This window comes from Malaya genurostris, chromosome 1, assembly GCF_030247185.1.
Source record: "Malaya genurostris strain Urasoe2022 chromosome 1, Malgen_1.1, whole genome shotgun sequence".
Taxonomy (NCBI): Eukaryota; Metazoa; Arthropoda; class Insecta; order Diptera; family Culicidae; genus Malaya; species Malaya genurostris.
Genome location: NC_080570.1, coordinates 21,167,139 through 21,180,287, shown reverse-complemented (window position 1 = coordinate 21,180,287; position 13,149 = coordinate 21,167,139). Strand labels below are relative to the sequence as shown.

The window sequence follows — 13,149 nt, the reverse complement described above, 5'->3', positions numbered from 1 at the left end:
ATAAATCTTTGTTATCAACACGTTGCCTGGCAGCATCAAACTGTTTATCATGTTTACAGCCAAGTGTAAGCCCAAGTCACAACAGTCAACAGTGGCGTTGAGATAGTCAAAGCAGTAGTCGCCATCGCAGTTTGGCTAACTAGACGGAATCACCCAAGTGACAGAGCAGGCTGAGATGGAAATGTTCAGTCCTATTTGTGATGATTCCGAACGACGACGACGAAAAAACACAGTCACCAGTGCCAGCCGTGACCACGACCACAACACGATAACGAAAATCCTTCTCAGTCAATATTCATTCATGTCAATGTCATCGGAGGAAATACTTGATCTCGCCCCATTTCGCCATTTTGCCGTTCGTTGCCGTCGAGCCCAATAGGCAGCAGTAGCAGCAGCAGCCCGCAGTCGTCAATCAGGCGGGTACTCGACCAGTCCCGAGTCACACTTTGGCGGGTGTTGAAATGCATCCAAGCAACGACGGCAGTGTTTAGTGCGTCGAGTGCGCGGGATTCCTGCTGAGCGAGTTTGATTGATTCGGAGTGATCGCGTTTTGTTACCGAGCAACAGTAGGCGACGACGCCTGTGTGATTGAATATTCGGAAAACCCGAAAACAAACCCCGAAGCACGTCAGGATGATGTCGAATGACAAAGACGTCACCAAGGGTGAACAAGGGGAAACTGGCGGTGAGTGGATTTTTTGCGCTAATTTTCAATGTCGTTACCAAGCCAGAATGGTTCATTCAAGAAACACCTAAGCAGCTGTCACAAATCACCGTGAAAAGCGTGTGCCGTCAAGGAAGAGCAAACAAAACTGCTCATCTGCTATCTCTTGGTGGTAATCCACCAGTAATCGCTGCGTATTTATAGAGAAGCAAATTACGCTGTGCCAAGTGCGCATAATTAGGCCAGTCATGGAAATTTACGAATTCAACCGAAGAAGAAACGGCCGTTGCCGCTCATTTCGACAGTTTGAGAATAATTAACATTGAGAATGTCACACAAGAAACGTCAACGGAACGGGAAAAGTTTCCGGGCGGATAAGAGTTTTACTTTCCGAAGCAAATGAATCCGACATCTGAGTGTGATATGGAAAGTTTATACAATTGCAAGCCAACCCGAACTTGGCTTGGCTTAACGGTTTAATGACACTTGAGACGTGGCTTTTGACAGCACCATTGCAATAAGTTCGCCGTCTCATTTTCATTATATGCAGAACTAGTTCCATTTCCACCAGAATACACATTCGCCAAAACGTTCCACGGCCCGGAAAGTATGCCGGAAGGTACGGGAGTTTGCACTGAATAAACGCAATATGGTCGTAAAAACTCATTATGCAGCATGCAATCTAATAATCGTGGTTCTCTGCTACGGAGATAGGCTAGGAAATGGAACCATTTTTTTTTTTCGCAGCGTCGATCCCAGATTAAGATTGTTTAAATAAACTCCAGTTGCCAGTCCGGAAGCTATAGATGCGAAACTAACTTCTTTTGGCATTAAAAATGCCTTACTCTTCACTATATGGGGTCGGGTGTCAATTAAAAGTTTCAAAAATAGTCGCGTAACCTTTTTGTGTCATAATTTTGAACGTTAATAACTCGGTCATTTGTTGATGGATTGTTATAATTTAACAACCAATCGATTCGGAAACTTTTAACTTATGTCGTTTTCGTTTTTAAATTGCACTACACCGGTGTAGGTAAGGTGGCACTGAAATCGTTCGTTTTTGCCAATTGCACTACACCAGTGCTACACTTTTTCTGCACCGACACCACTGGTGTAGCACTCATCAAAAGTATGGTGTAGCTCTGTGCAATGGAATCGTTTATGGTAGTCCATGGTTACTGTTTATGTTTTCGTCATTTTTGTTCGTTTATTCATGCCTCCGTGTAGCACTGCACCGGTGTAGTGCAAATTAAAAACGAAAACGCCATTAAACATGTATGACGACGTCGTTTCAGTATTTCAATAGCATACTATTGAAAAAATGGTTGGAATCGACCTATGTTTTCATCCACCAATCCCTGTTGTACAAAATGACGTCAACTTTTTGTTCGGCATAGGAGGCTTTGCGTCATACATAAAAAACACCACATCGTTCTGCGTAGTATGAAGAGAAATCTATAAATATAGGCTGCACAATATTTCTTTGCCTAGTTGATGTTTGACTGTGAATGAAACAAGTAGGTCGTCCAGTGAGCTGATGACTGAATTGTATATGCGTTCACTTGCTGGATTGTCGCTTTTGCATTATGCGTTGGTGAAATTTCCTGTTGTCTGCGCAACACCGTGTTCGCTTGAGTATCTTATATATCATCTAAATATTGGAGAACCGAATCAGCGTGTTTACCGATTCTTTCGAAATATCCCATGTATTTAACAAATTTTTGGTCGATTTTACCATTAAAAATGCCTATTATGAGATAACGACATTTGAATATTTCAATTGCATCCCATTGAAAAATTGGTTTGAAATGAGTATTTTATTTTGGTTCTCTGGTAACTATCAGGCTAATTTAGAATTATCGGCGATTGATTTTTCGGATCTAATTTGCAGCGCTTGTTCCTCGATGATTTGTTAATGGATTTTCCTAATTTAAATGATTCCAAAGCTTCAATATTGTAAACTTAAAAATGTTTTAATTTGTCAACTGATCGGTTTGCATACTTAAATCTCAATTCCCATACGAACAAAACGTGACAATGTGACTGAACAAGTTGTTGTCCCACCAGGAATTAAACGCTTCAAAAGATTCAAAATTAAATTCTGAAACTTATCTAAAAGCGGCCTCCTCGGTTTAGTAGTATAATTGAGTTCCACAGGCTCACATATACAGTACAATTAGATGCAATATCGTATAGTTTCAAAGATAAACTCAAGGTAAGTTTACCTGCGATTTTACATGTATCGTTTGATTAGGAACCCTCGTAGAATTTGGTTAACCACCAGTTTCAGTTTAATTATTATTTGCTTCAAAACAATAAGCGTCTGATGACTACACGCGTTGTAAATAAGACAATGTTCAGTCATGTGTTAATAACATCAAGTTACAATATGAACTAAATTTCGGAATTTTGTTGCGTATCCATTCCGTATATTCCTAATATGCTAAAGCGAAAATCAATGTAAGTAACTAAATATTTTATGCGGATTGTTTCACGTGTTTTCTTCCTCGTATTGTTGCCATATTATTTACCGACACTTTCCGAAGATTATCGACGATTTTGAAAAAGGATTAATAAAATTACACTATTACTGAGTGTAAACTCCAACACAACATTTTTCGTTAAAATATATAAAATCTTCTCTTGGATCGATTAACTGTTTATAAAATTAATAAGTTTGTACGTTTCTCGAAAATTATTATCATAAAATAAAATAGTTTTATTTGTTCAGGTTCAAATCTTTAGGTTGTTTGTATCTAAAATCGAGATTTCGAGTAACTTTGAATTCATCATAATTGACTTCTAGTTAAAGGACGTTATTCAAAAACTTAACAATGTAAAAATTTGTGGAAAAGGATCAAAATTGAATAGAATCAATTATCAAGAAAGAATCTAATTGTCAATTTTATCATTCGCTAACTATCTAAGCGCTTAAACTAGAGCAAGTTTGTAATTAGTCAAATGAATAAGTTTTTAGTTTAGTGTATCATCATCATTATCATCTTTATTTTCGTATTTATTATGGGAACCCTAGAAACATTTCATTTTTAATGTTATTGTGCTCGGTCGTGTCTTGAATACAACCCTCTAATTTTTTTTGTATACCTTAAACTTTCGACCCGAATTTCGAAAAACAGATGATCTAACACATCCGGTACCGGATATTTCACACAACAAACAACGACGAAGAAAATCCCATCCCATAGTTAAGAGAGAAAAAAAGTTTTCCCGCATAATACCGCCCAATAATTTGCATAACAAGACCCCTTCAACCGGGGAATGCACAGCAACAAGTTACAGCTATTTTTAATATTTTTCCGGTGTTTTGCTTTTCTTTTTCGTTCAGCTCCAGCGGACTTCGAAACGGCCATCGGGGCCACCGGATACGGACGGTTTAACGTGCTGCTGCTGCTGGTGGCGATGCCATGCTGCATCGGGACCGTGTTCGAGACGACCACCATGTCGTACGTGCTGCCGAGTGCCGAATGTGATCTGAATCTGTCGCTGGTCGACAAGGGACTCATGAATGCCGTCTGTTATGCTGGTAAGTAGTACCTTCCATCCTATTTGCCAGGACATTCGATAGGTCGAAAATGGTAGCTCAACCAACTTCCTGTTGTTTTGCTTTTTGTCCAGCTGGTTCTCATTGAAACTGATGATGTTCGTAATTAAATGTAATTGTGTTAAGCACATTGTGAACCTGTCGGCACTTTTGCAATCTGTGGACTGTGAACATCTGAACGAGGTCCGTGTTTTATCGCAGTTCGCTTCCACTAACCTCACTCCATTTTCGATTATCTCATTCTGCTGCTATTCACCGGGTAGGGATATTCAAATTTTTTGTTTTGACAAACTTTTCTGTGAATCTGTGAAACACAGATTAATTTGTAAACCTGGCATCTCTGGTAACGATCAGATGCTCCAAATGTTGATTGAACTGAAACTGACAGTGAACTTAGTTCTTCGAGGGATTCTATTCAAATGATAGCTTGAGTTTATCTTTGGCCTGAAGTTCAATTTAGGTTCTGGTCCAATCTCGGATTTGCATTTTCACTCAGTCTAGTTATCGTCGACTAGTGATAATGTGTAAAACAAGTATATTGATCAATGGGATTCGTTCCGTTGAATTGAAACTCGACTTGTTTTGCAGATTAATCTTTCAGTATTCATAGATTTCATGTGTTTTCAGTAAATGTTTGTTACACAAAACATTTGCCGCTTCAGCTTGTTACTAGAGTACCTCAAGACTAAACGCAGAAAAACAATTAATTCTTCTTTGAGCATATTGCGTCATCCTGCTGCTGGTCATTTCCATTGAAGGAGCTCTTAACTAAAATTCATTCAGCTTAAAATGAATTCAGTTTAAAATGTAAATGTTATCTAAAGAACTATTAAGATTACTTCTTTGCAGGTAAGATAAAAATCATCAGTTTAGTGCAAATCTAGAATAACTTAGATGCCAAATGTCTTAGAAATGCATAAAACGTCCAGATTTAGTAAAATCTAAAAAAATTGAAAAAATCGACTTCAGGAATTTAAGAAATCCGCGAAAAAAATTATGCCGAATGTCTTAGAAATGCATAAAACGTCCAGATCTAGTGAAATATATAAAAAAAATGAAAAAATTGTCTTCAGAGAATTTGAGAAGTAAGAAATTCGAGAGAGAATTTGAGAATTAGAATTAGAGAATTTGAGAATTAAGAAATCCGCGTAGAAAAAAAGCACAAAATGGAAAACAAATTTAGATGCCAAATGTCTTAGGAATGCATGAAACGTCCAGATCAAGGGAAATCCGAAAAAAAAATTGTTTTAAAAAAAGACCCCAGTGTACAGAATTTGAATAGTTTCTTTTACTCAATCAGGAATCAGGAATCAGAACAAATTGGCTCAAATGGCACGTTCCCCTTGATATTTGGAGATTTGTGCCTTGCCATCAATTTGTTTTTAGCATCATTTTCCCGATATATAAGAGGGAAGGATTGAAAGGAAATGGTAAGGGTTGGACTAGGAGGATGGGAAAAATTGACGACACAAAAACACATAAAAGCAGAAGTAAATTCTGCACCCCTAAGGGATGCCGAACAATCTGCTGAGGATCACATTTAGTGGAAGCAGAAGGAAATTCTGAACCTCTACGAGGTCCCGAACAGTCTGCTGTTAATAAAACCTCCAACCCCCGAGAGGACTTAGAGATCCCACAAAAGCGACACCACTCTGCACTCCCGGAAGAATGCAGAACGACTCGCAGTATGTACGAGAAGAAGTAAATTCGGTACCCCTCAGAGGATGCCAAACAATCTGCCAAACCCTATTTAAGGTGAATACAGAAGGGATTCATTCACTCCAGGAAGAACGATGAACCCTTCTGACTATAGCTCCTTACCACATTGGGTGAGAAACGAGAGAATATCCTTCAATTTTAGCTCCGCATACACAGACTCAACCATGTATGGAGAACCAAAAACCCGGATACGTAGCTGCGTCAATGCGGGACAGTTACATATCAGATGATATGAAGTACCATAATCGCATTCACACAAATCACACGAATAATACTCAGCACGTTGAATAGTAGCCATGTGATAATTGAGTTTGCAATGTCCAGTCAGAGCTCTGACCAGAATACTTCAATGATACTTGGAGAAATGCAGTAGACACTTTGACATTTTCAGATTTAAATCTGGTAGAAATGCTTTTGTCTGAGCGCAAGTTTGCAAGCTGCGCCAGTAGCTGGCATGTTTGGATGCAGCCCAAGAACGTATCTTGTGCTTTATCCAACTAGTTGAAAGTGGTAAAGCTGGTTCAGGACCAACGAAATCATTCGTTGCACCAGCTCTAGCCAACTCATCAGCCCATTCATTTCCAGTAATACCAGAATGGCCGGGTACCCATATGAAGTAAACAGCATTTGAAATGCTGAGGTCTTCAATTTGAGTTCGACATGCGATCACTTGATTCGACCGTGAGTCATTCGAACTGAGTGCTTTTAAGGCTGCCTGACTGTCGGAACAAAAATAAATACGTTTACCACAGATCCTCTGCTGAAGTGCCGATTGTACTCCACACAGAATTGCGTAGATTTCTGCTTGGAACACAGTACAGCATCTACCAAGTGAATGAGACTGCTCCAGCCTATTTCACGACAGTAGATACCAGCACCAGCACGACCATTCAACAGAGAACCGTCCGTAAAACAAACTATGTGTTCATCAAGTTGTCGTTCCAGACAACCAGACAATCATTCCTAACGAAGAGGATAGCTCACATTGAATGTTTTAAAAGGAAAACTGCTTGTGAGAGTTAGGTCACTAGGAGCGAGTAAATACTCATCCCACGGAAACATTTGAGACCACAAGCGAGTGTGACTGGTAGCATATTCTAATGGGTTACTGTTCCAAAGCCCTGTAACCCTAAGACGGTATGCACAAGATAATGCTTCTTGTTTTAGGAACACATGTAGTGGTTTAATGCACAGTAGCGCCTCTAGAGCAGCAGAAGGAGTTGTCGTGAATGCTCCTGTCATCGCCATTAGGACCATCCTTTGGAGATGATTTAGCTTTGACTGAACTGTCGCGACTTCTCCTTTCTGCCACCATACAAGACATCCATATGCTAAAATTGGTCTAACGATAGTTGTGTAGATCCAATGAATATATCTGGGTTTGAGTCCCCATGATTTTCCAAAAGCTCGTCTGCATTGGCCGAAAGCCATGCAAGCTCTTTTAATCCTGAAATCAATGTGAGCAGACCAATTCAGTTTTGAGTCAAGAATAACCCCGACGTATTTAACTTGATCGACCACAGTGACTCCTGAACCAAAGAACTGCAACGGACGAGCTCCTGTAATTATCCTACGATGAGTGAAAAGCACCATTGATGTTTTGCCCGGATTTACAGATAATCCAAACCTGACAACACCATTGTTCAACAGATCGCAGGGCTTGCTGCATTAAATCAAAGAGAGTGTTAATGCTTATACCGGTCATCAATATATGATAATCGTCGGCAAAACCATAAGTCGGAAATCCAAGGTTATAAAGTTTCCTTAACAAACCATCAGCGACTAGGTTCCATAAAAGTGGGGATAGTACACCACCTTGAGGACACCCACAGACACTCAGCTTTCTAATCTCTGGCCTACCGAAGCGATGATCAAAGAAGTTGATTGCTAAGCATTGCGTGTATCCAGTAAGGGAAAAACCCAAGATATTCCGTTCACGACTGCAATGTTTAACCTCCTGCAGCCATTCAGCCATCGGCACGGAAATACACCTTGACTTAGGAGTTCCTATTTTTGTGGCCTTTTACGACATGGAATAGGAAACCAGTGGATCAATTCTTGGTAAAAAATAATTCCGCCGGATGCCACACGGCTTACCTGTTTGGTGGACTTATACCATCGGTACAGGTGAACCGTAGCGTTATTCTTAGCCAGTTGGGAAACCGCTACCGACACTACACGGCTATCTAGGCTGCTCAGAGAGGGAAGTTAACATTGATGGTCAACTTCCATGGATGGCCGAGCAGCCGAACATAGAGATGTATTAAATATTGAAATATATGAACGATTGTATGACTTGAGTTGCGATTATATTAAAGTAATGATTTCTTCTAGGCTCAAACCTACAAATGACCTCGACTGACGCCCTTCTTCCTCTGGAATACAGACGTAATCATCCATAACAAAATAGCCCTTCTCAGGACTTCAAAGCCACTAGCGGTACTTTTCAGGACGTAAAAGACTTATTTAGAAAATCAGGATTAAACTGTCGCTCTAATTCTTAGAATACAAACGCAATCTTCCGAAATCAGATGCAACTTTTCAGAACTTCAAAATCACTAACGGTTTTTTCAGGACCCCAAAAGTCACGTAAAAAACTTATTCAGAAAATTGTCTTAAACTGTCGTTCTATTTCTTAGAATTCAATCTCAATCTTCCGAAACCAAATGGTCCTTTTCAGGACTACAACATCTTAAATGGTATCAAATCTCTACACATCTCGAATGCAGTCCTACGTCAATCTCGCGGCTACACTGATAAAAATTTGCACGATCGATTCATATGTAAACACCACTTCAATATAATATGCTTTTTCATATCAATACATAACCAAAGCGATTAGTTTCAAGATTTCATGTGCAAATTCCCTAAGATGCAAGATTAGATTATTTTTCACTTAGCTTTGATGTGTTTTTTCTTTGGATGTGATGTGTTTTGCTATTGAATCGAGTGTTAAACCCTTCATTTTCTAGTGGGAATGAGTACAGTACAAATGTATGTGCAAAACACTTGATTCGATCAACTGTGTTTCAATTGAAATCTATGTGGAAAACCATGTGACATTAACATGAAATGCATATAGAATCTATAGGTAACGATATACCTGATCGTTTTTTAGTGCATTTCGTATAAATGTAGCATGATTTCCACTAAATATCATCAGTTTTTTACACTTATTTTATGAGTTAAGTGTATATTTTCATGAATTGCATGTGTTCTACAAGCAGTGATAGATCGAATGCTTTGCACATGATGCTAGCGTGCAAATTATTTTCAGTGTATGTCTCTGACATTACCTACACTGAAATGAAAATCTTATTTATATTCATTAGATTTGTCATATGAATCATATGCAGAATATAATTCATAGAAATTATATGGAAACTTATAATATTTATTTAATGTGTACGTCAAATCTAAATGGACGTTATCATAATGAAAGTTAAAAAAATATCCCATATAATTTATATGGAAATCCGATGAAAGTCGTGAATAGTTGTGTCCTCGATAGTCATCAACTGCTCCAGACCATTTTTTTCAGGAAGTTTCGCATCTCAATGTAATTTTAAATCGCTGACAAGACAGCTCATCCAACTTCGATATGCGGATATGCGTTAACGGACCATGAAATATATATCCGGTACATTTCATTACTCTATCTGTCTAGTAAGATTCATTGTTTTATTTTCAGTCTCGGGATCTCACTTCTCTTTCGCAAATATCATGAGGTGCTCCCTTACCGAATGGAATACTAGTATAGCTTGAATCCTCAAAGAAAAGTAGTAGTTGGCAATTATCTGCTATTCGTATGACCTTCATTGAAAGTTATATATATATATATATATATATATATATATATATATATATATATATATATATATATATATATATATATATATATATATATATATATATATATATATATATATATATATGTATATATATATATATATATATATATATATATATATATATATATATATATATATATATATATATATATATATATATATATATATATATATAAATTTTATAAAACTAGTCATATGGTATATATGAACCTATATAAATAAATATAATATGCGCTTCATAAATTGTTCCAATGTAGTAATGGTTATAAGACGCGCCAATAAATTTGACTCAGACTGGAAATTTCATTCGTTATATGGAAATCCTGTAAAAATAACGTTAAGAAGAGTTTTATGTTTCATAAGATTATCTCATATAAAGGGTGATTTTTTAAGAGCTTGAGAACTTTTTTAAACAATAAAACGCATAAAATTTGCAAAATCTCATCGGTTCTTTATTTTAAACGTTAGATTGGTACATGACATTTACTTTTTGAAGATAATTTCATTTAAATGTTGACCGCGGCTGCGTCTTAGGTGGTCCATTCGGAAAGTCCAATTTTGGGCAACTTTTTCGAGCATTTCGGCCGGAATAGCCCGAATTTCTTCGGAAATGTTGTCTTCCAAAGCTGGAATAGTTACTGGCTTATTTCTGTAGACTTTAGACTTGACGTAGCCCCACAAAAAATAGTCTAAAGGCGTCAAATCGCATGATCTTGGTGGCCAACTTACCGGTCCATTTCTTGAGATGAATTGTTCTCCGAAGTTTTCCCTCAAAATGGCCATAGAATCGCGAGCTGTGTGGCATGTAGCGCCATCTTGTTGAAACCACATGTCAACCAAGTTTAGTTCTTCCATTTTTGGCAACAAAAAGTTTGTTAGCATCGAACGATAGCGATCGCCATTCACTGTAACGTTGCGTCCAACAGCATCTTTGAAAAAATACGGTCCAATGATTCCACCAGCGTACAAACCACACCAAACAGTGCATTTTTCGGGATGCATGGGCAGTTCTTGAACGGCTTCTGGTTGCTCTTCACTCCAAATGCGGCAATTTTGCTTATTTACGTAGCCATTCAACCAGAAATGAGCCTCATCGCTGAACAAAATTTGTCGATAAAAAAGCGGATTTTCCGAATGGACCACCTAAGACGCAGCCGCGGTCAACATTTAAATGAAATTATCTTCAAAAAGTAAATGTCATGTACCAATCTAACGTTTAAAATAAAGAACCGATGAGATTTTGCAAATTTTATGCGTTTTATTGTTTAAAAAAGTTCTCAAGCTCTTAAAAAATCACCCTGTATTTGACATGAAGTTGAACACATCTTGTAACTATGATTGGAAATGCTAATAGTGCAAAATCATTAGAATATCATATAATGTGAAAAAGAAAATTTAGCTCAGTGTACTTCAAGTTTTTCCCTCTGCCAATTTTTTGTTCCACCGCCCCCTGGAAAGAATCGATTCGGGTTTATTAATATTTGAAGTGAAACAGGAAGCGCCCGATTGCTACGATGACAATGCACCGTAACGATGACAATGTTTGTTTACGTATGAAATAACAAAGCAACAATTTCCTAAATAGCAATCCAGGTACTTCCGGTTAAAACTATCAACGAGTGGGCACGTTGAATCGTATTAGAAAATTCAAGTATTTCGCGACTCGTTAAGCGTTTAACTCGTTAAAAATAATTTAGTATTGTTTAGCTCATCCCATGTTTTATAATTATTCAACTTGTTTGAAGTTCAGTGCGGTAAAATATTCCATTATTCCGCTCGAGAAAGAAATTCTAATCTGAACAGAGGTGGATCGGTGTTACGATACAGCGGTGAAATCAATTTGACTATAGTTGAAAATTGCCTATTGACATTGACCTGTGCCGCCAGCGATCCACCAGATAGTTGTAGTGTCATTTCTATAGATTGACATTTTCCTCGGAAAGTCCAGCGGTGTAAAGCAGGGAAAAAATACCTTTTTCTGGTAGCCAGGCTCGTAGTTTTCCTTTTAAAAATACCAATTTCCGTATAGATGTTCGTAGAAATATTTTTATTTCCGTAGATTTTATCTACGGACCCGTACATCCGTAGTAAAATCTCCGAGTCCATAGATGTCAAATCTACGGAGATTTCCGTAGATTTGACATCGCTGTGTGCCGCAGAGATGCCTAATGAAAATTTTAGATATCTTAAGATAGGGTTGAGAAAGTCTGTAAACTCGAAAAAAAGGCTGCGTATTTCAAGTTTCAATAATGAGTCTGCGAAAAATGTTATTTTCAAAAGTCTGCCTCTAAAACATGTTTGCGGCTTATTTTCGAAAACTGCAAATTAACAGACAAATCAGGCATCTTTGCTGTGCCGTCTCAAATGAGGTGCAGCGACTTTCAGACAAAACGAGGAAGAAAATATGTGTGGTCACCATAGTATTTTTACAAACGCTTACAAATGTTTCACGATGCCAACTAACGAGGGGTCAATAGAAGTGCATCATTACTGAGCTCCCTGGTTTACTGGTTACTGATCCAACCGACGACCCAACCGTTGCATAGGACTTTGTAATCGTGAGTTTATCTTCGAGTTTACTTCGACGCGTAGTGTGATTCTTCCGCTCACGTAAGCGTCGGAAATTATTAGAAGTTGATCACATTGAATTTTCAAAGACGGGTACTCAAAACTGTTTTCTTCCTTCCGGTTTTTATCAGTAGACAACTTTTTTCAAATCTCAAAGCTTACCGCTGACTATAGACTGTTAGATTCAGTCCAGAACTGACCACCGAGGGCGCTATTGCAATATTGAATCTTTCATCAGATTGACCACATTTGCCACGTTTTCGAGTGCCATGGTGAGGCAAAATCCGCATGTCACCGCGTGGAACTGCTTCTGGAAACCGAAACCAACTGCGCTCTCCCTCCGGCTTGCCTCGCACAACCAGTGTGTAAATAAGTGTACTAAATTTTGTTTTTATCTTCTTTTTTTTTACTCCCCACCCAGGAATGATATCATCCGCATTTTTCTGGGGCTTCCTGTCGGATACATACGGCCGAAAGCGACTGCTGGTGTACGGCTACTTCCTCGATGCTGCCTTCAACGTGTTGTGCGCCATCAGCCAGAACGTAGTGGCAATTATGATTTTCAAATTTATGGGTGGCTTTATGTAAGTACATATATCTCTGCAAGAGAGAGTCCGAGTCCGTTGAATTTGGTGGCCCACATGTGGTGATACTGTTTCCCGTTACTGCCGTGATCTCTAGTGGTCTAGTGGGTTTGTTTTTTTTCTGCACTTGCTTCAATAAAGATTTTTCCTTTGGATTTAGCTCTACCCGGCGGTGATTTCCACCGGACTTTTACAATCAAA

At 38.3% G+C, this 13,149-nt stretch overlaps 1 protein-coding gene across 1 annotated transcript in view; it reads left to right on the top strand.

Moving 5' to 3' along the window:
* Positions 1-362: 362 nt before the first annotated feature.
* LOC131434466 (synaptic vesicle glycoprotein 2B-like) overlaps positions 363-13,149 on the top strand; it is a 32,856-nt gene continuing 20,069 nt past the window's right edge. Inside the window, exons 1-3 of the mRNA XM_058601200.1 lie at positions 363-685; positions 4,011-4,208; positions 12,786-12,948. Of these exons, the coding sequence (XP_058457183.1) occupies positions 634-685; positions 4,011-4,208; positions 12,786-12,948 (413 nt within the window). The 5' untranslated portion in view covers positions 363-633. The remainder of the gene's footprint in view (positions 686-4,010; positions 4,209-12,785; positions 12,949-13,149) is intronic.